General features: G+C 41.3%; 1 protein-coding gene across 7 annotated transcripts in view; it reads right to left on the reverse strand.

The window, feature by feature from the left end:
• Positions 1 to 2,169: 2,169 nt before the first annotated feature.
• Positions 2,170 to 27,953, reverse strand: part of LOC148008698 (putative calcium-transporting ATPase 11, plasma membrane-type) — an 82,529-nt gene continuing 56,745 nt past the window's right edge. For 2 of the 7 annotated variants that reach the window (XM_087674057.1, XM_087674059.1), the window contains 2 exons: positions 10,777 to 11,075; positions 9,691 to 10,675 (listed from right to left, as the gene is read on the reverse strand). In XM_087674057.1, the coding sequence (XP_087530183.1) occupies positions 10,313 to 10,675; positions 10,777 to 11,075 (662 nt within the window). In that variant the 3' untranslated portion in view covers positions 9,691 to 10,312. Of the gene's footprint in view, positions 2,214 to 5,141; positions 5,249 to 5,572; positions 5,633 to 9,689; positions 11,076 to 27,953 lie in introns of those variants that run through there. The other 5 variants (XM_087674061.1, XM_087674060.1, XM_087674058.1 and 2 more) reach the window with 5 other exon arrangements.

Raw genomic sequence — 27,953 nt, forward strand, 5'->3', positions numbered from 1 at the left:
ATGTTAAGGGCCACTCTCTTACCAACTTTTTGCATGAACCTTTTGGAAGACATGAGCGATAGAAAAATCTCAAAGTGTAATCACCCTTTCCTATCTACTACCCCTCTCGATGTAAAAATTAACGAAAGGCTACATGTAAAGCCATGCATACCTTAGCAAATATCTTAGGGCCCCTCGAAATGTAACTATTGAAGAGCTTCAGGATGATATCTACGTGCCTCCCACCAATGTATCTCCAAAAAAAAGAGAGAAGAAAAGGAAAAAAGAAAACGAAAAAAAAGAAACCATTAAAAAATAATAAACCCACACAAAGAAAATGGGAAGAAACAAAGAGCTTTCCCATGTAATATCAGAGTGCCACAAACACCCCACCTAAGGGTTCTCAAGTTAGGTGTGTCTGATGGCCTCAATCGAGCGGCCTGCCTAGCCCCCTAGTGCAGGCATGACACACCTATGGAGTTTGTGCTTGCCTACAATAGACATATCTCCCTAAGTCAAACCCACCACACCTCCCCTTGTACACAAACTAGGTCCTCAAGTGTGGGACAACACTGCAAGCTTCCCTAAGGTTTCTCGACCCAGCTCCCAGTTTCATTGACACGGATACCCCACACTACATGGTGAGGTAGGCACACGCCCCAATTAGTGTACTCTCTTTTCCTTTTTAGGTACATTCGACAATCCACGACCAACTATCAACTTTAGAGACTCCGGTCACCCACTCAATCTACTCTCAGTCTCCACAACCTCACATCCAATTTGTGATTCTTTTCTTCTCCACGTCCAATCTCCACACAAACCCTCATTATCGATCCACATGGCAACCCTTCAACCACCCAATCCCTCATCAACATGCTAGCACGTGCCATGGGACTGGCACTCGACTAGTAGGGTGATTATGTTAACCCTAATGCAAAGAAAATTTAAAGTTGAAGGGCAAAGTGGAAAAGGTTGCCTGACTAAAGAAATAGGAGGAAAAAAGGCCAAACACACAACAACAATCTTAAAAGTTCAGGGCAAGTGCAAAAGAGAAAATGTACATTTTAATTGCAAAGGCGTACCCTAAATTTTTGCAAGAGAGCGCCAAACTCTCTCCTATGCAATTTGTAAATGTAGACGGGCATGGGTGAAGGTACAATGTAAATAGGAAGAGAATAGAAAAAGAGGACGTAGGCTAAAATGGCCCGTCATGTAAAAAAGGGAATAGGTACCTAAAGGAGATTAGGGCTTGTATAAAAGGTAAAAAGTGAATGAAGAAGCTCATTCTTGTGTGTGGCTAAAATTAGCTCTTCTTCTTTTCTTCTTCTTCTCTTCTCTTTGTATTCTCTTATGTGTGAATGAAGTCATGCTTGAGAGAGGGAGAGTGAGGAAGGGAGTGTGTGAGGGTGAGGGATTGTGGTGGAGAAGCTCTCCATCTTCTCCTCTCTTCTTCTCTTGTCTCACACGCGGCAATAGAGCTTGGAGCTTGAGAATCTTGGCTTGCACCTTGAATTGTGGAGCTATCGAAGTGCTTGAGGGAGGAGGCAACTCAATCAAGCATGGAGGTAAGCTCACTACACTTGTAGGCATGAGAGAATACACGGCTGTGTGAGAGGTAGCTATTGCACTTGGCCTGAAATGCTTGAAGAAAATAAGCGATCTGTGGGTCTTGGCAGTCGAGCGTAAGCTTCACATGAGTGAACTTTACAGATGAATGAACTAGATATGAATTAGCTTAATATGAGGCGAGAGTGAACTATGAAGATAAACTTAATATGAGGTGAGATTGAACTATGAGAGTGAACTTAATATGAGATGAGAGTAGACTGCGAGAGTGAACCTATTACAAGGCAAGAGTGAACTATGAGAGTGAACTTAATATGAGACGAGAGTGAACTACGAGAGTAAATTTAGTACAAGGCAAGAGTGAAGTGTAAGAGTGAACTATGTTGAGAATGAAATTATACTACAAAGGAACTTTAACCCTAGATGTGAAGGATCCTCAGCATCAAATGATGTTGCAATTCACTTTGGTGACAATCTCTTACCTTGCCTCTCAATACTCCACTCTAACTAACCATGCATCCTTCTGTCCAAACTAAGAAAGCAAGAACACAAGACTAGCTTAGAGTTGTAGTGAACACACCAACTTACATTTTTGCATTGTAGTTCAAAAGCTTGAAGACTCAAAGATGGTTTCACAACCTAAATAATATTATCCGATGCCATCGCTCCTTTGCATCCACCACCAAGCACATCAACGAGTCAAGAAGTTAGTAGAGAAGAAAAAGAAGAAGAGAAAGAAGATGACATAGAGCTTTATCTTTCCTTGGTCCCTCACTCAACATACCACTCACTCACTCTCATTCAACTCTCAACAATGGAGGTAAGGTGATAGACAAGAAAAAGAGAATAAAAATGTTCAATAGTTACGTTGATAGAGCTTCCATAGTATGGATGTGCTAAAAGGGTGAATACAATTGAGATCTCCCACCCTTGTATAAACACAAATTAGGATTAGGGTTAGGTCACTTCTCTAGGGTGGGGTACAATTTTAGGGTAAGAGTTTGCACACCTTTTGCATTTTAGGGTTTGTATCTCACTTTGTGTTTCAAAGTTTGTGTCTATGACTAGGGTTTACATGCTCTTTTGGGTATCCTACTACCCACTTTGTGGGATCTAAGCTGGTCAATTGTTAAAGTATACTTGTACCTTAGTCATATTAGACCATGGCTATACTAATACAATGATGAATACATATGTGCAACCCATACAACTATTGTGAGTGCAATAGATATAATTGTGGGTGATGATATAGTGCGTACAAGAGTGAATACATCCATAATAATCTAGTGTCCATGAGGTACAAAAAATAATAAAAGTGCCCAAAAATTAACACTAAAATGCTCCAAAATATTAATCCACCAAATAATTTTGGTAGTTTATCTTTCACTTTGCTTTGATATTGTTTGACTTTAGCCTTCATAAAATATTGTTAATGTACTATTATTGCAATAAAGAAGTACAAGATTATGTCATAGCTAATCTACTCTAGCAAGCTGCATAACCATATAACCTTACATTTTGCGATTAGTGCACCATAGAAGATAGAGCAACAATAAGTTACTTGATGGATTGAATACATATTTTTATGTTGATCTTCGATCATCTACACTACCTAACAATTCTACATTTGTGCATGCATAAAATGTGGTCTCAATGTCCAACCTATAGTGCAATCCACAATCCATTATAGACTTCACATAGGGCATGATCCTATGTATTGCATCTAGATGTTGTTTCCTGGCTTGATGTATAAACTAACTCACGACTCCTATTGTGTAGCTGAGATTAGGACGTGTAATGGCAAGGTAAATGAGACTTTCTACCATACACTTGTACATATTTGGATCCTCTATCTCATCACCCTCGTGCACTGATAACGTAATATTTGGACTAAGCAGTGTGCTCATAAGTTCACATACTGGCATGCCATACTTTGCTAGTATATATACTGCATACTGTCTTTGTAACATCCATATATCATTTCTTTCTTTCAACACCTCAATACCAAGAAAGTATCTGAGCACTACAACATCATTTATCTCAAATTTTTGTTGCAATTGACCCTTGACCTAGGCAATGATCTACTAATTATTGCTTGTATAAGAATGAGACCATCAATATGTAGAATGATCAAGACCTTATCACTCCCCTTGACTAATCCAAACAAGGAAGAGTCTAATGGACATGCATGAAATTCCAACTATTGTAAATAGCTTATAATGTGACCATACTATGATCTTGGCACTTGTTTCCCCCCATAGGTTGCCTCATGCAATTCGCATACCCTATGTGGATACCTCTAATCTTCATATCCTTGTGGCTGTAACATATAGAATTCAGTCAACTCTCCATTCAAGAATGCATTTTTCACATTTATTTTATACATCTTCCACCTATTGGCTATAGCCAATGCAACCACTATGTAAAATAGTAGTCATCTTAGCCACCATGCTAAAAGTCTCCTCATAATCAATGCCATACTTTTGAGCAAAAAGCCATTTTCACATCCATCTAGTAAAGGTCTATATCTAATTGTGCAACCAATGCCAACATTAAACGTAGAGTAGTAATCCTTACTACAAGAGAAAAGACTTCATCAAACTCAACACAATGCTCCTACATAAAACCCTTAGCAATCAATTTGGTCTTATATACCGGCTTGGGGTGTCCAAGGGTACCCTATAACTTGTACACCCACTTAAATGGCAATGCATCTTTCCCACCCAACAAAGAAACCAAATCCCATCTATATTTTTTCTATAATGAATCAAACTCAAACTGCATGACTCTCTTCTAAGAGTGACTATCACCTCTACATACAGCCTCCTTATAAGTAAGGGGCTCACCAGAATCTATCTCCATAACATAGTCCATGGAGGGGGCAAACCGAACATGTTGATATCTATCTCTAGTATATCATATTAAAACAGGTTGTGGATCCTATACATCATGTCCAACTTTATGATCATGGGCCACTCGAACATCAGGCTATTTAGCTAGATGTATAGTAATAGGAGACTCCTCCTGAAAGGTCACACTATGTACCTCAACTAGTTGTTAAGGCTACTTATGCATTTTCTCCTTATGAAAAACAACATTATGGCTACGGATAAACCTTCTGAGCCTACGGATCCCATAAGTGATAGCCCATCTAATCTACATCCCCATAACCAAGAAATATGTGTTTCCTTGAGGAGAGTTTTCCAAACCATATCTCCTCTACAATGTAAGAACTAATTGTAGTGCATGTGGATTTGTTTATCAAATGTACGGTGGTAGTGATAACCTCAACCCAAAAATGTTGTCGTAAGCATGCCTGACTTAGCGTACTACAGACTCTTTCTTGAATAGTCATATTCATATGCTCTACAACACCATTCTGGGATAGTATGGGCAATCAAATGACGCTTGATACCCCTCTCATCATAAAATTGCTCAAATGCTTTAGAAATATACTCATCCTCCTTGTTAGACATAGACTAATTTTCCATAAGAGCAAGCCAATGCTAAAATGTAGATAAGACATCCGTTTTTTGCTTCATAGGATATGCCTAGACCTTATACAGATAATCATTAATGAACATAACAAAGTACTTCACACCACCCAATGACTAACAAGACATAGAACCACATACATCAAAATGCACAAGAGTTTGAAGCTTACTCATGTACGTATGCCAAACTTCTTTTGAGAACCATGGGTCTGCATGCCATAAAGACAATCGTCACAAGAATAAAAACATTTGTAATCAAGAGGTAGGAGATATTGCAAATCAATCAATGTTTTCATTCCCTTTGCCCAAGGTGATGATGCCATAAAGATTCATGTGGTATATTAGCCACAGTCAAAACATGGTCAAGAGACCTAGATATAAATAAAGAATAGAGGTTACTAACCTTGGCACCTCGAGCAAAGACAAGATTCCAACCACGGATAATCTTCCATGTGGAATCACCAAAAGATACATAATAGCCTACATAATCTAACTATCCAACAAGAGTATATTATGCAAAGTAAAGGAGCCACCTGAAGGAAATTGTAGGTATACATCTCCAATGCCAACAATCTCCAATGCTAGGTCATCTCCTAGTCACAAAGAACATGTAATGTTTCAATAGGACTGAAACCAAATCCCTATATTGGATAACATGAAAGAAAGCCCCGAAATTAAGAAACTAATATTGAGAATATATAGACAAAGTATTGGTCAACTGAGAAGCATCAAGAGAGGAAGCTGCTAAGATGCACTCATCATCTAACTCTCAAGAGAGACAAATACCATATGTGGGAATTTTAATAGTCACAATGTGTGACTAGCCTTCCCTTGTTCAAAAGTTACTTAAAGAGTATATGGTGAGAGAAAGAAATAAATAAATATTAATGTCTTGTAAGACCAAAATCAACAGAAAAGAAGCTAAGGTGATGTACCCAAACAAATTAGTACTCATATGGGAATACAATGGGAGGATGAGATAATACATGTCTAGTTGTGTAGCTAAATGATATCCCTATATTTTGTTCCATCCATTCAAGACTACTGGATGGTGCATATCATATATCTCGAATGAAATAATGAGGGTAGCATCTGGACTAGGCCCTCAACTCTATCAGTTGCTATTCATGTTGCCCCTCTCTAGACTATCACCCCTTTGTGTAAGTGTTGTGTATGGTAGATGTTTGGAAGAAATCGATGAGTTGTAACTGATGTTCCCCTCTGTGTAGTGCCACTCTATAGTAGTGGTGTGCGAAACTTTTGAATCTCGACTAGAAATTGGCCAGGGTGACGCTAGTGTGGGGACTCCATGAATAGTTTGTGGGAGGTGTCTTCTCTAAATAGCAAGGGGTACCAAGCTCGAACTATGCTATAAGCTCTACATTTGCAGATATAGTGTTCGCTCTCCACCACCTCTTGGCATAGCCTGCAAATCCACTTAGCTCAGGAAACATAAGCTGCTCTTCTGGTCTCAATCTCAAGCTGGTGAGAGGATATCCTAATCTAGCCAATGGCTACTCACGTCTCATGTGAGTATACATCTAGGTATCCAAGTCTCTCCATGAAGCCATCCATTGTAGTCTTCATGAAGTGGTCTCTATAGGACATCTTTGGGGAAAGGAGCCACCTAGATGAAATCCATGTATGTTGTATGTAGAACTCATAAGGTCCTGCTACATGACCAAGTCCCTCTCTATGTGGGAGAGGTGTATGAAGAGGACGTCAAGGTAATATTGAAAGGGGGAGAGATTGTCCATGTTGATTCCATATCCTGTAAGCCACTGCTTCGACCTGTGCATACCATGAAGTCGCTTGTCTTACCTCCGCTAGTTGCCTGGAGGCCTCAAAGGCTCTCTTAGGTGGTGTATCTTGGTGCATGTCACATACTATGTGTATAAAGCTGATGGTTTGAATAGGGGCCTCCATCATCCTAGGGGTGCATCAAACTCTAACTCTAATAATCTCATGTAGTATTGATGGTTTGGTGTAGATCATCTGTGAGAACATGATGATTGGTGGTCTATCAATCTCTATCCATAAGTACGTAGCCAAGTTAAGGGTCCAAAAAGATGCACCGTACATCATGGTTAGTTTAACCAATGTGTTGAATTAGTGACCTCTATGTGCGAGGCTCCTGAAAGTGTGTCTAGTGGCACTGTCTCTCCATCATGGCCAATACTACATATCCTTGTGCGAGTTAGCCTTTGGCTAGCTGTACCATGGTGAATCTTCCAGTGATGTAGTGAAAGTGACCCCTAGATAGACATGAGTCCACAACCTCTCATGAGGAAAAAGAAATTGCTCCATAGCAATGAATCTTTGCCATAAGTGGTGTGAGGATGTGCAATGCTCACTCATGGCACACACTACTTTAGTTATCTTCATCCTTAGTGGATTGGTAGGGGTGTCCTAGGCATGTATAGTAGAAAGGTGTCCATCTTGATATGTTGAGGTCTTCTTGACTAAGCTCTAACAAAGGGAAATTTACAAGGTGGGTGGCAATCCATGTATACCCGATGTGGCCACAACCATGTATTCATCTCAGCATACAAGCACTCCAAAAGTTTAGTAAATGTGACTTTCTAATACAGAGTTTGAGTCACAATGGGGGATGCTCCGACTTATACTCTATCATATAGCATTCAGGACTTTGTGTAGATCAACTAAGGGATCATGATCATTAGAGGCCTCGCTATTTGCTAACACCCATCATAAACCTTCCTTATACCTCATAGTGGCTACTCTATTGTAGATCTCCTCCTATAGTACAACCTTATGTCCCCAAATAGCACCACAAATCTTTGGTGCAACTAATGTTTCAAAGGGCTAAGACCTCTCTATTTGCTACTGCCATCATAAACCTTCATTATGTCTCACGGTGGCTGCTCTATTGTAGGTGTCCTATGATAGCGGCTCATCTCAAATAGGAGCTCCATATAAAAGTATTGGTGTGACTAATGTATGAAAGAGCCAAAGTTACATTGAAGGCTGCAAACACTATGTGCACACTAGCTCTCCATCACTCTTAATACAACATAGCCTTGGGATAACTTATTCTTTACTACCCTTCTCAAAGTGATTTTGGGTCCTACAAAATTAATCTCCACATAGACATATCTCTAGACCTACTTCACCATCTCTTGAGCATATGTTATTTGAGGCACTGAGATCTAGCCCACTCAACAGTGTTGTTAAATACCATAACTTCATATTCCAACCAAGAGCTCCTTGATCGAGAAACTTCGTCATCAATGGGCCAAGCCATCTCTAAAGAGAGAATGAAATACAACATAATCTCAAAGTATATGCAAAATATAATGCCCCTTTGTATCAACTCTAAATGTCATAGCTAGCATGTCAAGTCTCCTACGGTTGCTTCTCTTGCTCCACATTTGCGTGCCTCTAGCTACAACTGATAAAATCCTATGTGGATCTAATCAATTAGAAATCTCAAAGCATGTGACGTGTGCCCATATGCTATGCACATATGATAAATTTATATGTAAGGTAGATAAAATGGTTTCAATATAAGGTCATCTTCGTCCATAGTGGCTGGTATGTAAACATGATGATGGTTCCTTGAATCACCCTATTCAACCCTTGGCCAAGATCAAAGGAAAGGGCATACAAGCTATGCTAGACAAGGAGAAGTACATGCACCTATATACCATGGAGCCAAATGAGGTGTTAACCCTCTAACCACAATCACCATGACAAGGGAAAAGAAAGTCGAAGGTATCTCTATGGATAAAGGCCATTGTCCAAAAACAAGGCCTTGGACCTGCTCCTAGCTTGCTTATATAATCTCATGTATAGCTGATGGCTTCTTGTAGATCAGATAAGAACATCATCATTGATGGATTGCTCCAAGGGTTCCTACGGATTAGACAAGAACATCATCACTACTAGGTTGCTCTGTCGCCTTTCAACCATCATATACCTTACCAACATGTGGCCTCCTCTATTGCCAGCCAATGTAGGCAAATTAGAGGTATCTTTGATGCCGAGTCCCCTATAAACTATGCAAAAGGATCGTTGCCTACTAGAACAAAGTCTTGGTCACCAATGGACCTGCTCACAGCTCCGCACATATAATCTGATGTGAAGCCAATACCTTTCTACAAATTAGATGGGAGATCATCACTAGTGGCCGCTCCATCACCTTTTAGCCATCACTTAACCTCCTTGGTTGGCTCCTTTAGTGTTCCTCTTCCTCTTTTTCAATAATATAATTTGGGTATCCACACACCCAGCCACCCCGCCCCACAAAAATAAATGCCCATGTGCACACTCTCATTAGTTGAAATTTGGGGCAGGTTTACAAACGCCATATGATTATAAAAAGCCCGGAGTCATGAGCTGGGTTCATGGTTAATCAGCCATGAGGGCATGCCCATGAAATGCGAATTGTGGATGTGGTACCTGTTACTGATTCCCATCAGTTGAAATTTGGGCCAGGTTTACAAATGCAATATTAATTATCAAAAGGCCGATGTCATGAGCAAGGAACAAAAGCTTGTACCTCCTAAAAAGTTAGGGGAAGATACCATCCATCCCTCCAAACAATTTGAGAATACGTTCACTCTACAATGAAAATGTTATGCTTTTACATGCAACACTTGCCTTTTCACCTGAAATCAGACAGTTTTTCAAATTCTGGTGGACATTATTTGGAACCACGGCAAGCAATTTAAGCAATGTTACAGACACAAGTTCTTGGATTATCTGTATATCTTGGAGATAATCATGGCTGAAATCTTTAAGTAATATTGTTGAATCCATCATAAGTTTTGACTAGAATAAGTTTCTCATACATGATAGTCATAGACAACCACATGTTGAAGAACAAAATTGGGAGAACTGTCACAAGATAGCAAGCAAAACAGCTACTTTTGCTCCTTGAAGAGATGATGCTGTGAGATTGTTCAAAGCACCCTTGGACTGTAGAAAACCAAAAAATCCACTTTTTTTCTCATCTTCCTAACTTCTGGTGTTGAAAGTCAGGTAGATTTCATCACGCAGAGTTTCTCTGAAAGTACAGTACAGTAAAACTGAGCTTCCAACCCTTGCAACAAGACTGAACTCTGTTCTGTTTGTGTAACAAACTTATCGAACATAAGATAGTCTGATGTTTTGTTTAACAAGCCTATCCAAAGAAAACCATATTTTGATGTTTTATATCCCAGCAAAATTTTCAGTGATGAACCTACGAAACTACAAGGTTATCAAGTCACTTTTGATGTAACACCTGAAAACCAATGCTAATGAAAATTTCACATGTTTCTTGGGCTTCCTTCCAAAGCTTGATATCCATCCCCTTGATCTTCTTCCAATGCTTGATACCCACTACTAGGGCTACTACTATGCCAAGGGAGATATTCGGAAATGGCTTTTGAAGGAACTGGTATGAGCTTTATCAAAATTCCAACTAAAAGACTGCCAAAACCTAGCAAGATGCATATTGCCCACTGAGAAAGAGTGAGCGGCACAGTAACTGCCAACCTTCCAAGAAACTCTACAATCACGACTTGAAACACTACAGTAAAAAATATGACTGACAGAAACATTCCGTTTGTAAAGAAATTCGTGAACACGTTAAGCTTTTCCATCTCTCGGCAGTTTATCTCGTTGAAAATCTGTTGCCATATTTCAGAAGTCAGTTCAGAAACGAAATTTCAAGACCAAGGTAGGATACTTTTTCTAATACTGAATAGATTTCATTCTGGAATCAACTAACCTGTAAGAAAACAAAAGTGTTGAAAATCATTGTATTCAGCACATCCTCAGTATCATCAACTTGGAGATGTAGCAGTTGTTCTCCTCTAAACTGTAAAACCCAAAGAACAGCCAATTGATAAATTGCCTCACCTAGAATATTTCTCCACATCACATTTGTGATAAGCTTCCCCTTTCGCCCCACTGGTGGCCTTGCCATCAATGCATCATATGGAGGTTCAGTTGCAAGTGCCAATGCTCCCAGTGTGTCCATAATGAGGTTCACCCAGAGTAACTGAACTGCTGTAAGAGGGGCATCACCTACACAGGCACAGACACAAAAAGAAAGAAGCAATATTATTGAAGCGTTCATCCTTCCATCATATCTTGCTAAAAAAATACACTCACACTCATTAACAAGAAAGCCTGCCAGGCTTCCTAATGAGGAAGTTTGCATGATGGACCAAAACAGTATACAAGAGAGGTAACTCTTGAAAACCTAAAATCCTCATCCTACTTCTGTGGTAGATTGCATTGCCAATGTTTGAGATCAGCACAAGGTATTAACAGCATAACTTCTTCATCACCATGGTTTACTTTGAAAAGAAAAACCAACTGCTGTAAGTTATTGGTCATCGCCAGTTTTGGCAGTTCGTCTCGGCTTCAAAGAAGATCCATAAGCCTGCTAGCCACATGCATCGCAGACTACAGCCTGAAGTCAAAGTCAACCACCACTGTAAGTTTGACTGCTTGACAAGCCCTGATGATAGCTAGGACAGAAGCTAAACAAGGGTAGATACAGGCAGTCTACAATCCCTCAGCAAAGGCATCAGTTTGAGGCTTCAGCCTATCTGCCAGATCTTATTTGCACCTATCTGACAGTGAACAATAGACAGTGTGAGCTCAAGAGAGCATATTAGCTCAAGATTGCATGACACAGAATGAAAGTACAAAGTACAACTAAGGTTTAAGGTTGACCTAACCAAACTCCCACACCCTAACTAGAGTTGGATTTACTCAACTCTAGAGCCTAGTGTCACCACATTTAAAGTCCTAGACACACCACACGGTTGAAGTCTCCACACCACACAAATTACATGGGGCACTACCTAGAATTGGCAAATTCTAACACCCCGGCATGCAGAATCGCCGTCCCAGACATGAAGCCGTCATGGGACCCGTTGCAAATCTGTGGAACGTTCCCTATCCCATTTCAGATAGGGAACCCTATGTTCCTTGTCTGAAACGGCACAAGGAATGTCACGTGGCACCCACTTACCTTCGGCCCGCAGCCTGCTGCTCCCACGCGATCGGCTGCACGTTCCCGCCCGCCTCACTCCTGTCTGCTCGATGCACGTCCCGCCCGCCTCTTGTCCCGCTGCCTTGCAGCGGCCCCGAGTGACCAGTCCCCCCGTCAGTGGCCAGCCGCCAGTCCCCCTGTCTCCTCTCACCTCCAACCTCTCTTCCTTCTCCCTTCTGTTCTTCCTTCTTCCTTCTCTTCACTTCTCCCTTCTCTTCTTCCTTCTTCGTACCCCACTCGTCGGGCTGGTGGTCGAGGAAGAAGGTTCGATGATTGGTCATGGTGGGAAGAAGTAAATGTTGACCGCCCATTGAGTTGTGGAGGATCTCGACCATGGGCTTGCAAGCTTTGCCCATACAAGAGAACTAGTGGAGCAAACATGGTAATCCATTAAGCCATGCATTTGTATTTCGAATTTTTATTGATTTTAATTTTTCAAAGTTACTTAAATATTAGAATATGGAATACCAATCGCCACTTGTTTCATTTTATGCATAATCAGGTTCGAGCTCATCTCCTACATGAGCCAAATTCAAAGGTACAATTTTGCCCGAATGTGACCTTGGAGACGCAAAGGGAGCTTCGTGATCGTGTAGCAGGTCAACAAGCTTATCTTGCATCTAGACCACAATGTGTTCCAGTTAACCCTGCAACTTTTGTGACACCATCCCCATCAGATGTGTCTAAAGCAGGGTCAGTATCAGGAAGTGCTACCTCCACACCTACTGTAGACATTGCATCAGCCACGGCATCAACAACGCCACATGTTGCACATAGATAGAGTACACTTGATGCTAGTTGGGATCCCAAGAAGAAGGAAGAGGTGAATACATCAGTGGCATGTTTTTTTTATTATGACCACATTCAATTGCGTGCAGCTAGGTCAGAGTATTTTAAATTGATGTGCAAGAAGATTAGTGAGTATGGCCCTTCGCATGTACCTCCATCATCAGAGACCTTACGCACCACTTTGCCCGACAAGGAAAAGCGCCTTATTGAGGAAGCACCAGTGACTAGAAAGAGCCTGTGGGCTAAAAATGGAGTTTCCTTGATTGCTGATGGTTGGAGTGATACACGCAAGCGATCCATTCATGGTGTGGTTGCTTATTCTCGTGGGGAAATGCATTTCATATCTTCACATGATGCATCAAGCACAAGAAAGTCAGCAAATGTATTTGCAGCAGAGTGGATTACAGGTATTGAGCTTATTGTGTTGGGAATAAAGGCCTCGTGCCTTTAAATGTGCTAGGGTGTGAACACATACTTAGCATTTGTACTTACACACATATATCTATCTAAAAAAAACCTAAAGGTACACTATCATCATTGTACCTACAAACGGGCTCACTCTCGACTCTGCTCTATCTCACTCTCTCTATCTCTCACTGCATGTACAACTATCTATCTAGATCTCTGTGCCTAACCCGTCACTACAAACTGGTATTAGAGCTGCGGTTGAGGCATTTGTGCCTCTCGAAGTTTGCGAGCAAGTAGGCGAGACAAGTCAAAGGCAAGCTTGTGTGCAGGAGAAGCAGTTGTATTGCCTGTCAACAAACGACCGACGGTAGCTATAGCCTGAATCAGGTGGCAAGTCGCAGGCAAGCAGAAAGTGTTGCAAGGCGTGCGGCAGGTCGACAGACGACAGACGACAGGCGACTGCAGTTGACGTGGGCCAGTGGGTGTGACGGGACAGTAGCTAACGAGGACCAGCGGGCACCGGACAGCACATAACGGGTAGCAGTCACGCAATGGTGGTCCGTGGCAGGTAGACATAAGCAACGTCCCATCGAAGACCTGACCCCGTCACACGTTTTTTTTCAAAATCGTTTTTTTTTTTAAGAAAAACAGGAAAAAATTCAACTTCTACCCCCTTTCCTGACGGGGTTTCGCACGCTAGGCACAAAAGGCCAAATCTGTGTTATCTTGGCCCGAAAATTTGGGGCTTTTCCCGGATTTTGAAATTGTGATGCAGAGCAAGGTCATTTGTCTCAAAATTGTAGGAATTTTGTGACATTTTATCCCCAACATTTAGGGCTTTTCATGTACATGCGCAAATTGGGCTGAAATCTACCCAATTTCTCGACATTGATGCACACTGGACCCCGTGCAATTTGAGGCTTTTGCAGTTTGGGCAAAATCTGTGTAGCATTTGGTCATTTTATGTACATGCAGGTTGAATTCCACACAATTTGGACATCAACACTTGGTAAAATTTGGGGCTTTTGCTCAAATTGCTCTATTTTAGTAAAATTGGCATGTCCTATGCATGACACAAAAAATGCAGATGTGTGTTTGATGCTTTGAGCACAAAATTTTGGAGCTTTTGACCGTTCGTGTCAAATTTTATGCCCGTGGGTACATGTACAACAGAAATTCCAGCGAAAATTTGGGGATTCTCATGTAATGTGATGCATATGCCCTTGGAACAACTGTAATCAGTTGGATAATGTTGTAGCACATGGTTTAGTGCTTCTGAAAATTTATTTACAGATCCGAAATATGTGCTTCTGCGAGGTCATTTATTGTTGATCGGTACTTGTTTGTACCTTGGTCACTTGGGTGACAGTTTTGGGCCTGCATTTGCTGTTTTTTTGTCACATTTGGGCTGCAAATCATGGCTGGCAGCCATGACAGCAGTAATCTGATGCACATAAAGAAGCTTGAAGGTGCACATAACTTTGCACTTTGGAAAACCAGTGCTACAATATCCTGTTACAAAAGAAGCAAGCAAAGCCGATCAAAACCAAAGGGGCAAAGCCCACGGACATGGAACAGGACAATTGGGATGAATTAAATGAGTTTGTATGCTCCACCATAGAGCTATTGATTTCTGATGCCTTGCTGTTCAACATTGAAGGTTTGGATTCTGCATATTCTATATGGACTAGATTGAAAGAACTGTATGCACAAAAGAGTGTTGCAAGCAAAGTGTATTGGCTGAAAAAGCTTATGGATTTGCGAATGAAAGAGGGTACAACAATGTCTACTCACTTGAGTGAGTTAAACTCCATTTTCAGCCAGCTGGTTACCTTCAAGTTTATGATTGATGAGGAATTTAAAGCTACTTTTTTACTTTGCACTTTACCAGAGAGTTGGGATACATTCAGGACTGCTATGAGCAATTCTAATGTGATCCTTTTGCATCCTGATTTAGAGAGCGCTCTACTTATGGAAGAGAAGAATCGGCAGAACAATGCATCCCGTAAGTCTTCCAGTGCTTTGCATACTAGCAGCAGATCACAACAAAAGGGCAAACATGATAGCAAGGGACGCAGTAAATAACGTGGCAAAGATGTTGAATACCATCATTGCGGCAAGAAGGGTCACTTTAAACGTGATTCCTACAAATGGAAGAAAGAGAAAGGAAAAAGCAAGAAGACAAATGAAAGAAAGGAAGAGAAGGACAGTTAGCCTAAGAAGAGCAGTGTAAAAATTGAAGAGGTCAATGTAGTCACTCATGACAGTGATAGTGGGAGTGATGTACTCTTTCTCTCTTCACACTTTGGTGCGCATGCTTTACTTGCAAATAAAGATGATGACATGCATACCTAGATTCTCGATTCAAGTGCTTCCTTTCATGTCACCCCTCATCATGAGTGGTTCTCCGCCTATACACAGGGTCCACATGGTGTTGTCCATCTTGGGGACAACTATGCATGTGACATTTCAAGTATTGGTAGTGTGCACTTACAATTTCAGCATGGCTCTGTCTTTACACTTCAACATGCACGGCATGTACCTTAACTTAAGAAGAGCTTGATTAGCACAGGGCAGCTAGATGATGATGGTTTTCATACCACCTTTGGTGATGGAAAATGAAAGATCTGTAAAAGGGATCTAGGGTTATTGCCAGAGGTTGCAAGAGTGACACTTTGTATCCACTTCATGTATCTAGTGTGCGTAACCATGTTGTTGCCGTGACCAAGCAGCCAAGCGTTTCTTTGTGGCATGGCCGGTTGGGACACATCTATCAAACAAGAATGAAAGTGCTTTCTCGTTTGGGTTACTTGCCTTGTCTTCATTATGCTGATTTTGAGCATTCTAATCATTGTACTTATCGCAAACATGCACAAACGTCTCATAAAAAGTCTCTTTCTTTGAAATCTTCTCCTCTAGAGCTAGTAAATTCGGATGTATGTCAAATGCCAACATTATCTTTAGGGGAAAAGAAATATTTTGTCACCTTTGTCGATGATGCTACACGGAAACTATGAGTTTACCCTATGCGTAGCAAGGATGAAGTACTTGACAAGTTTAAAAAATTCTTGGCATTGGCAGAAAATCAAACAGATAAAACACTTAAATGTCTCCGCTCTGACAATGCTGGGGAATATATATCCAAGGCCTTTCAGGCATTTTGTGACAGCAAAGGGATAAAGAGGAAGCTCATTGCCCCTCATAATCAGCCCCAAATTAAAGTTGCAGAGCATATGAATCGGACCATACAGGATAACGTATGTACAATGCTATCTCATGTTGCATTACCTCATGGTTTTTGGGCAGAGATTGTTATGACAACCGTTCACTTAATTAATCAGTCACCAAACAAGTCTTTGGGAGGGGAGTTCCCCAAGAAGCGTAGTCGAGTAAGCCACCTTTATATGCTCATCTGAAAGTGTTTGGCTGCGAGGCTTTTGTGCACATTCGTAAAGAAAAATGCAGCAAACTTGAACCAAAGTCTTGTAAATACATTTTTCTAGGATATGGTGACAAGTGTGAAATGGGGTATAGATTATGGGATCCTGAGAAAAGGAAAGTAGTACGCAACAATGACTTTATCTTCCGAGAAGATCGCATGCACAAACAGCCTGAAAAGACTGAGGAGGTCCGTAGGGTTGTATTCCACGAAGAAATACCTTTTGGACAGCAAAATGTGCCCGTTTTACAGTAGCAAATACCTGCTCTAAATGAACCTGTAAATGCAGGAAATGATCGTCCAACTATTGCCCATGAAAATGAGCCACTATATGTGCAAAAACAGCCAGGACAGCAAGTCGTTAATGCTGATTTGCAGGCTGAAATGCCAGGACAGCATGCTGAAAATGGAAATTTGCAGGAACAGCCAACAAACAATGACCATTGGGTTACGAGATCGTCTAGGGCTACTAGACAACCTAACAAATTTGTTCCTTGTGCAACTAATGTGGCTGATTATGTCATGTTGACAAAATGTGGTGAACCGTCTTGCATCAAGGAAGCAATGGACAGAAAGGAAAGCAAAAAATGGTATAAAGCCTAAAGGACAGTAAACCCTTCCATGGAAATGGGTTTACAAGATGAAGGTCACTTTTGGTTCCAAAGTACAAAGCAAGATTGCTTGCAAAGGGGTACAAGTAAGAGCAAGGAATTGACTTTGATGAGATTTTCTCTCCTGTTGTTAAGATGACTACATTAAGAACCATTTTGGGCTTGGTTGCAGTTGCGGATACGGAGCTCATACAAATGGATATAAAGACTGTATTTTTATATGGTGATCTGTATGAGGACATATATATGCAGCAACCTGAAGGGTTTGTTGAACAAGCGAAAGAAAAGATGGTATGCAAACTCAAAAGGAGTTTGTATGGGCTCAAACAAGCACCAAGAGAATGGTATCATAAGTTTGATACATTCATGCAGTCCCAACGCTTTCATAGAAGTCAAGTGGATCACTGCTTGTACACCAAGAAGGCAGCAGATGGTAGCTTGATTATCTTGGTTTTGTATGTTGATGACATGCTAATTGCTGGCAGGGATACTCATGCCTTGGATTCATTGAAGCAAATTCTTCATGGCAGCTTTGACATGAAGGATCTTGGTGATGCAAATCACATTCTTGGCATGTGAAAACTCAGAGATAGATCAAAAGGCTTACTCTATCTATCTCAGCAAGAGTATATCTCCAAAGTTTTGCAACGTTTCAATATGGAGGGGGGGAAAACAATTGGGATTCCATTGCCTCCATATGTGAAACTTAGTGCAGAGGACAGCTCTACATCTGATGATGAGAAGGCTGAAATGGCCAAGATACCATATGCTTCAGCTATTGGCAGTTTAATGTATTCTATGGTTGCTACACGTCCTGACATTGCCTTTGCAGTGGGAGTGGTTAGCAGATACATAGCAACCCCTGGCAAGAAGCATTGGGATGCAATGAAAGGTATTATGAGATACCTCAAAGGCACAAAGGAGTTGTGCATCTGCTTTGGAAAGTAGAAGGCATCTGTTGTTGGCTTTATGGATGTAGACTATGCTGGTCATGCGGACTGCAGGAAGTCCACTTCTCGGTATGTGTTTACTTTCACAAGAGGAGCAGTCTCTTGGATCTCCAAGCTACAAAAGTGTGTTGCATTGTCTACTATAGAGGCAGAGTATGTGGCTGCCACTAAGGCATGCAAGGAGGCTTTATGGCTTTCACGTCTGGTGGGAGAGCTTGGCATCTCAGAGTTACCTGTTCTCCATTGTGATAGTCAGAGTGCTATCACGCTAGCACGGAATCCTGTCTTTTATGCAAAGACAAAGCACATACAGGTGAAGTATCACTTCATTAGAGATGTACTTGACAACAAGAGCATTGAGCTGTCAAAGTGCATCAGATGATAACCCTGCAGACCTTCTCACGAAGGGTCTTCCAGCATAGCGGTTTTCTCATTGCCGATAGATAATGGGAGTTGGATAGATATATGTATTTCAGCTTTGTACATACCTAGACTTAGCTGATTCTTTTCTCCTCTTCAGGCACATTGCCTTTAGGTGGGAGGTTGTTGGGAATAAAGACCTTGTGCCTTTAAATGTGCTCGAGTGTGAACACACCCTTAGCAGTTGTACTTACACATATATATCTATCTAAAAAAGCCTAAAGGTACACTATCGTCATCCTAGATCTCTATGCCTAACCCATCACTACATATTGGCCTAGAGCATATTGTGGGATTTGTTGCAGATAAAGAGCCCGAAAATAGGGCAACACGTGCTATTATCCAGGGATATTATCCGCATATCACAGTTTCATATTTTATGACTCGTTGCTTTAACAATCTACTAGAGGATATTGGTAGCCTATCATAGAGCAAGAAGCTCAAATGGTTAGCTTTGTTTTAAATCACCAGTTTCTTCGCCATCACTTCTCTTTGCGATCGAAGAAGATACTTTTAAAATACTCTGATACCAAATTTGCCTTTAACTTCTTGATACTAGGCAAATTAAAAAAATGCAGTGGTGCCTTGAGGCACGTTATTTCTTAGTGATGAGTTCACCTCATCAACATTGGTAGGTGCTCCTACAGGTATCTTATGCTTCGAGAAAACAAGTAACTCCACTTTTTGGGATGATGTAAAGCAGATAAATGCTATGGTATCACCTATTGTGCATTTATTTTTGGGTTATGGATGCTATGCAACCTTGCATTGGCAAGGTATATGAGGCTATGGATAGGCTGAATGAAAGCTGCATGATGAGGTGTATGAAGAGATACGTCATTTAGTTGTGACGAGGTAGAGCTCCTATAGCTTACCCATGCATGCAGCTGCAGTTGTTGTGGATCCTGAGTTCCAGGGCAAGGGTCAAGAGAATGACACTCAGGTTATGGATGCATAGAGACTTATATTGCCTCATCTAGTACATGATCATGGCACTAGATGAAAGATCAGAGATCAACTTTCATGTTATAGGACCTTTCCGGGTTCTTTTGGTTGTGGGGATGCACAGGAGGATCAATGTAAGATTGGGGCAACTTTGTGGTGGAAGGACTTTGGTTGGAATGGTCCTGAGTTGCAACAACTAGCCATCTGTATTTTGAGTCAACCAGTTAGTTCCTCTTGTTTGGAGCAATTGTGGAGTACATACGCTCACATTGCTTCAAAGAAGAGGAACCGTCTTGGTCTGAAGAGGGCAAACAATCTAGTATTCGTTAGTGCTAATTTGAGGATGTTATGTAACAGTATGACAACAAAGCCCGATCCATTTACAGATGGGAGATGCAGCAAAAAGAGGATGTTGGGAATAAAGGCCTCATGCCTTTAAATCTGCTCAGATGTGAACACACCCTCGGCACTTGTACTTACACATATATACCTATCTAAAAACCTAAAGATACTCTCTCGTCATTCTACCTAAAAACGTGCTCACTCTCGACTCTGCTCTATCCCACTCTCTGTCTCTCACTGCGCATATCTACTGCTTGTCTCGATCTCCGTGCCTAACCTGTCACTACAAAGTTGTATCAGAGCGGGCAAGGAGTGCACGCTTCTCGAAACGTCTGAAGTGTGCCGAGCTGTAGAAGGCGAGCAGGTTGTGAGGTTGTAGGCGACAGTTGCTCTAGGTGCGACAAGGCAGTTGACACGCAAGCTCTCGGCGAGCAACAGACTAGGGCAGTTGACAATCGGCGGGTAGCTAACTCACAATCGACAGGAGTGTTGACTGTCAGACAAAGGCAGGCGTGTTGCGACCAGCAGGCGACGTTGCAGACTAGATGACGACTGGGCACGTGGGCACCAAAAGCGCCATGTCAGCGACAAGACACCAGCGCGTGGCGTCACGAGACAGCGGTCGGGCAGGCGACGTGACGCCTAACGGGTCACAGACCTAGACGTGGGTCAACGGACCCCCATCACATCCTTTTTTTTTTCAAATTTTCAGTTTGCTTTTACCTTCTCTCCTCCGGGTGTTCGCACGTGCAAGCACAGTGTGCAAATCTATGCAGATTTAGGCCCAGAAATTTAGGGTTTTTCCCGAATTTGAAGGTTTTAAAGCATAACTAGATAATCTGACTCGGAAATTGCAAAGTCAGTACACATTTACCAGGGAATTTTGAGGTCTTTCACATTTTAGTAAAAATTCTTTCAATTTTACTAAAATTAGTACACACAAGACTTGGAAATTTGGAGATTAGCCCAAATTTAGTGCGAGCAAGATGCAACAATGATATGTGTCTCAAAAATTGCAAAAATTTGTGACATTTTGTCCCCAACATTTGGGGCTTTTCATGTACATGCACAAATTGGGCTGAAATCTACCCAATTTCTCGACATTGATGCACACTGGACCCCGTGCAATTTGAGGCTTTTGCAATTTGGGCAAAATCTATGCAACATTTGGTCATTTTATGTACATGCAGGTTGAATTCCACCCAATTTGGACATCAACACTTGGTAAAATTTGGGGGTTTTGCTTAAATTTTGGCAAAATTGACATGTTCTATGCATGACAGAGAAAATGCAAATGTCTGTCTGATGCTTTGAGCACAAAATTTTGGGGCTTTTGACCGTTCATGTCAATTTTTTTGCCCGTGGGTACATGTACAACAGAAATTGCAGCTGAAATTTTGGGATTTTTCATGTAATGTGATGCATATGCCCTTGGAACAACTGTAATCAGTTATGGAATGCTGTAGCACATGGTTTGGTGCTTCTGAAAATTTAATTACAGATCTTAAATCTGTGCTTCTACGTGGTTATTTATTGCTAGTTGGTACTTGTTTGTACCTAGGTCACTTGGGTGACAGTTTGGGCCTGCATTTGCTGATTTTTTTGTCACTTTTGGGATGAAAATCATGGCTGGCAACAATGATTTTAGCAATCTAATGCACATAAAGAAGCTTGAAGGCACACATAACTTTGCAGTTTGGCAAAAGTAGTGCTACAATATCCTGTTAGAAAAGAAGCAAGCAAAGCCGATCAAGACACAAGGGGCAAAGGCCGCAGATATGGATAGGATGATTGGGATGAGTTAAATGAGCTTGCACGCTCAACCATCCAACTATCAATTTGTGATACTTTGTTGTTCAACATTGAAGGTTTAGATTCTGCATATGCGATATGGCTAGACTGGAAGAACTGTATGCACAGAAGAGTGTTGCAAGCAAAGTGTATTGGCTAAAAAAGCTTATGGATTTGCGTATGAAAGAGGGTACAACAATCTCTACTCACTTGAGTGAGTTTAACTCCATTTTCACCCAGCTGGTTGCCTTGAAGTTCATGATTGATGAGGAATTTAAGGCTACTTTCTTGCTTTGCACTTTACCAAAGAGTTGGAATACATTTAGGACTACTATGAGCAATTCTAATGTAATCCTTTTGTATGCTGATATAGAGAGTGCTCTACTTATGGAAGAGATGAATCGGCAAAACAATGCATCCAGTAAGTCTTTCAGTGCTTTGCATACTAGGGGCAGATCACAATAGAAAGGCAAATATGATAACAAGGGACGCAATAAATCACGTTGGCAAAGATGTTGAATGTCATTATTGCGGCAAGAAGGGTCACTTTAAATGTGATTCCTACAAATGGAAGAAAGAGAAACGAAAAGCCCCACCTTTGGTGATGGAAAATGGAAGATCTGTAAGGGATCTAGGATTATTGCCACAAGTTGCAAGAGTGATACTTTGTATCCACTTCATGTATCTAGTGTGCATAACCATGTTGTTGTCGTGACCGAGTAGCCAAGTGTTTCTTTGTGGCATGGCCGGTTGAGATTACTTGCCTTGTCTTCGTTATGCTAATTTTGAGCATTATGATCATTGTATTTATCGCAAACATGCACAGACGTCTCATAAAAAGATGGAAAATGAAAGATCTGTAGGGATCTAGGGTTATTGCCAAAGGTTGCAAGAATGATACTTTGTATCCATTTCATGTATTTAGTGTGCGTGACCATGTTGTTGCCGTGACCGAGCACCCAAGCGTTTCTTTGTGGCATGGCCGATTGGGACACATGAGTCAAACAGGTATGCTGAAAAAAGACACTAGAAGAAAAAGCGCAGTGTATCTGACACGAGGAGAAGGAAGAATATCAACGAGGAAGAATGCAGAGTTCGGATGCTCTATGTTCCAAGACTTGGTGCACAGATCGGATCGGAAGGTCCCCACGAACAAAGAACTCTACTTTTTGCACAAAACTCAAGGTAGAACCTCTAGAGTTACTACATTCGGATGTATGTCAAATACCAACATTATCTTTAGGGGAAAAGAAATATTTTGTCACCTTTGTCGATGATGCTATACGGAAACTATGGGTTTAACCTATTCATAGCAAGGATGAAGTGCTTGACAAGTTTAATAAATTCTTGGCATTGGCTGAAAATCAAACAAGTAAGACACTTAAATGTCTTCGCTCTGACAATGGTGGGGAATATGTGTCCAAGGCCTTTCAGGCATTTGGTGACAACAATGGGATAAAGAGGGAGCTCACTATCCCTCATAATCCGCTCCAAAATGGAGTTGCAGAGCGTATGAATCGGACCATACAAAATAAGGTCCGTACGATGCTGTCTCATACTGCATTATCCTATGGCTTCTGGGCAGCGACTATTATGACAGCCATTCACTGAATTAATTGGTCACCATATAGGTCTTTTGGGGAGAGGGAGTTCCCCAAGAAGCATGGTCGGGCAAGCCACCTTCATATGCTAATCTGAAAGTGTTTGGCTACGAGGCTTTTGTGCACATTCGTAAAGAAAAACACAGCAAACTTGAGCCAAAGTCCTATAAATGCATTTTCCTAGGATATGGTGACGAGGGTGAAATGGGTTATAGATTATGGGATCCCGAGAAAAGAAAAGTAGTATGCAGCAATGACGTTATCTTCCGGGAAGATCGCATGCATAAACAGCCAAAAAAGACTGAGGAGGTCCGTAGGGTTGTATTCTGAGAAGAAATACCTTTTGGACAACAAAATGTGCCCTCTGTACAACAGCAAATACCTGCTGTAAATGAACCTATAAATGCAGAAAATGATGCTAGAAATTATCAGCCAGCTATTGCCCATGATAATGAGCCACTACATGTGCAGGAACAGCCAGGACAGCAAGCTGTTAATGCTGATTTCCAGGCAGAAATGCCAGGACAACATGCTGATAATGGAAATCTGCAAGAACAGCCAGCAAAAAATGACCATTGGGTTAGCAGATCGTCTAGGGCTACTAGACAACCTGACAGATTTGTTCCTGATGCAAACAATGTGGCTGATTATGTCATGTTGACAGACTGTGGTGAACCGTTTTGCTTCAAGGAAGCAATGGACAGACACGACAACAAGAAATTGTATAAAGCCATGTTGTCAAAGATAGAATCTCTTGAGAAAAATGGCACTTGGGACTTGGTGCAGTTGCCTAAAGGGCAGAAAACACTTCCATGCAAATGGGTTTACAATATGAAGGTCACTTTTGGTTCTAATGTGGACCTTAGAGAATGCATCATGGGATTTCACTTATACTAGTTTTGGGCATTTATACTTACAAGAGGTTGGCCAAGGAATCATTCTCTCAAATCATGAATCTCCAACAAGAATGTTGTGTATCCTTGACAAACTATCTTCTTTATCATTTGTGACCTTTAGAAACCCAAGTTTGGTCCACATACAGGCTTGCCATAGCATCTATATCTAGTCAACACAAACATAAAAATGAAATTACAATGAAAACAGAGACTTATTTACCTAAGTACCCTCCAAGACCCAAAAAGTCATGCATGGTCTATATAAGAATGGGCTCGCATATTAGCGGACCGCCTCCCAAGTTGCTTTCTCATATCTTCCACAATAGTCCCCTCCTCCCACATCTTAATCTTGTCAACCAATGGATGGGGATAGACATCCATACTCTTGACTTCATAGTGTCTGACGCAAGTTACTAGAATCCAAAATGACAATGCATGACATTGGACCAAAGCCTAGGGAGTTTTGGTCCTAAATTTGGTCCAATGAGGTTTCCCTCTCTAAGTTACAGAGGACGACAGTCTCGCGGTGGTCAGAGATAAGAAGTGGAGTGTTATAGATGTGGAGAAATAGATCATACTTCACCAAATTGTCCAAACCCTAGAAGGCATGTGGATTACCAAGATGACTACATTGAGAACCATTTTGGACTTGGTTGCAGTTGAGAATATGGAGCTTATACAGATGGATATAAAGACTGTACTTTTATATGGTGATCTGTATGAGGACATATATATGCAGCAGCCTGAAGGGTTTGTTGAACAAGCGAAAGAAAAGATGGTATGTAAACTCAAAAGGAGTTTGTATGGGCTCAAACAAGCACCAAGAGGTATGGTATCATAGACTTTCATAGAAGTCAAGTGTATCACTGCTTGTACATCAAGGCGGCAACAAATGGCAGCTTGATTATCTTGGTTTTGTGTGTTGATGACATACTGATTGCTAGCAGGGATACTCATGCCTTGGATTCATTGAAGCAAAGTCTTCATGGCAGCTTTGACATGAAGAATCTTGGTGATGCAAATCACATTCTTCACATGCGAATACTCATAGATAGATTGAAAGGCTTACTCTATCTATCTCAGTAGGAGTATATCTCCAAGGTTTTGCAACGTTTCAATATGGAGGGGGGGAAAACAATTGGGGTTCCATAGCCTCCATATGTGAACCTCAGTGCAGAGAACAGCTCTACATCTGATGATAAGAACGCTGAAATGGCCAAGATACCATATGCTTCAGCTGTTGGCAGTTTGATGTATGCTATGGTTGCTACACGTCCTAACATTGCCTTTGCAGCGGAAGTGGTTAGCAGATACATAGAAGCCCCTGGCAAGAAGCATTGGGATGCAATGAAAGGTATTATGAGATACCTCAAAGACACAGAGGAGTTGGGCATCTGCTTTGGAAAGCAGAAGGCATCTATTGTTGGCTTTACGGATGCAGACTATGCTGGTCATGCGGACTGCAAGAAGTCAACTTCTCGGTATGTGTTTACTTTTACAGGAGGAGCAGTCTCTTGGATCTCCAGGCTACAAAAGTGTGTTGCATTCTCTACTACAGAGGCAGAGTATGTGGCTGCCACTAAGGCATGCAAGGAGGCTTTATGGCTTTCACGTCTAGTCGGAGAGCTTGGCATCTCAGAGTTACCTATTCTCCATTGTGATAGTCAGAGTGCTATCATGCTAGCACAGAATCATGTCTTTCATGCAAAGACAAAGCACATACAGATGAAGTATCACTTCATTAGAGATATACTTGATAGCAAGATCATTGAGCTTGTCAAAGTGCATACAGATGATAATCCTGCAAACCTTCTCACAAAGGGTCTTCCAGCAAAGCGGTTTGCTCATTGCCGACAGATGATGGGAGTATGTATTTCATCTTTTTACATACCTAGTCTTAGCTGATTCTTTTCTCCTCTTCAGGCACATTGCCTTTAGGTGGGTGGTTGTTGGGAATAAAGGCCTCGTGCCTTTAAATGCGCTAAGGGTGTGAACACACCCTTAGCACTTGTATTTACACATATATATATATCTAAAAACCTAAAGGTACTCTGTCGTCATTGTACCTAAAAACGTGCTCACTCTTGACTCTGCTCTATCTCACTCTTGGGGCTGGCACTTCAAGAGTAGCTAAAGCAGCCTCAGATCATGATGATGATCTTTGATTTAGTTTACTTATCATGAGTCTCATGATACATGGCATGTACATTGTATATGATATTATGATCATTGATAACAATGTGACACTGGGGCTATTGTGCCATGCTGATATTATATTTGTACTTGCACTCTTGCAATTGCCCTTTGGCTATTTTGGCATGCCGCCTTTTGCTTCAGTCTAGAGATTAGACTTTATATTTGTGGTCTTTTTTGGGACAATGGGCATGTTCTTTCAAAGATTAGACTTCATATTTGTAATCTTTTAAGTTTTTGGCAATGGGACTGTGGGCATGTTCTTTCAGCTTAGACATTAAAGTTTAGTTCATTGTTCATTGTTTTATTATTTATGGCATATGTATTATGCATTTTATAATTGAATAGCGTACCTCTTGAGCCTTGTAGGTTGCAATTCAATTTCTGATGAGTAGTTTTAGAATGATGTATGATATCTTAAAGTTAAAACTTAAAATGATTTGTCCTTGTGGATTATATACCTTGGTTTTAACACTCCAGAGTCCACATGGAGTATGAGTGAAATATTAAATTTTTTTCATGAATTTTAATTTCTTAAATGTCGTTCCCGTTCCCACGTCTCCGTTCCCTAGGTTTGGCGTCCCCGTCACTGTCCCCATTCCCGTTCCCCATTACCCGTTCCCGTTCCCCGTTTCATGTTTCTATGTCTAACAGTATGCAAACAGAAATGTTTCATAAATTGGGAGCTCCAACAAAGCAAATCACTAACATTACCTACAACACCATTTTTTGCAGCAACGAATTTATGATAATTTGACATCTCTGGGCATGGTCAAAGATTACAAATACGGTGGCGCAATCATCAAGTTTAAAACCTTCGATGGTATACAGGACAGGCTAAAGGCTTTGACCTTCAAACAACATTTGAAACTTTGGCAAGGCCAACTTTGGAGACCAAGAGTAATTTTTCTAAGCCTTTGAAAGTGTGCAAGGCAGCCACTTTCTTGAAAGAAAAGCTGGAATGCATTTCATTGCTTGATTACCCTTTCGATACAAGGCAAGTCACCAGCAAAGGGGCTACTCTTTAAATAGGTTTTCTCTTCTCCCTCACAATCGATACCACCAGTCTCCCAATAACTATCCTCTACTCTCCTCCAGAAATTGGTCAAAAATGGCGGAGAGAGATCTCGTGTTAACCAATGCTGGACAGTTTCTGCAATCCTCATGACCCTGCTCATCCATATCCTCCTCCCCAACCTGGTGGTATTGGAAAGAGGGAATATCTACATATCTATCCTGAAAGGGCTCTTTCCAGACTTATTCCTGTGAAAAGTTTGCTTAGCCATGTGGCTGATGACCAAGGTAGACAGCTGCAGTAAAAGGAGGAGGTACAAGTCCACACATTGCTGATCACTGCGAGAAAGGAGGTGGAGGCCCAGAGCAGGGACAGATTGGCAGGCAGTCCACACTAGATAAGCAGAAGGGAATGGGGAGGGGGAGGGGGAGGGGGAGGGGGAGGGGGAGGGGGAGGGGAAGGGGAGGGGGGAGGGAGGGCTACGGAAGAAAAGAGGGGA

Source organism: Lygodium microphyllum, unplaced genomic scaffold (genome assembly GCF_053477565.2).
Source record: "Lygodium microphyllum isolate KBCC unplaced genomic scaffold, Lygodium_microphyllum_v1.1.10 scaffold_79, whole genome shotgun sequence".
Classification (NCBI taxonomy): domain Eukaryota; kingdom Viridiplantae; phylum Streptophyta; class Polypodiopsida; order Schizaeales; family Lygodiaceae; genus Lygodium; species Lygodium microphyllum.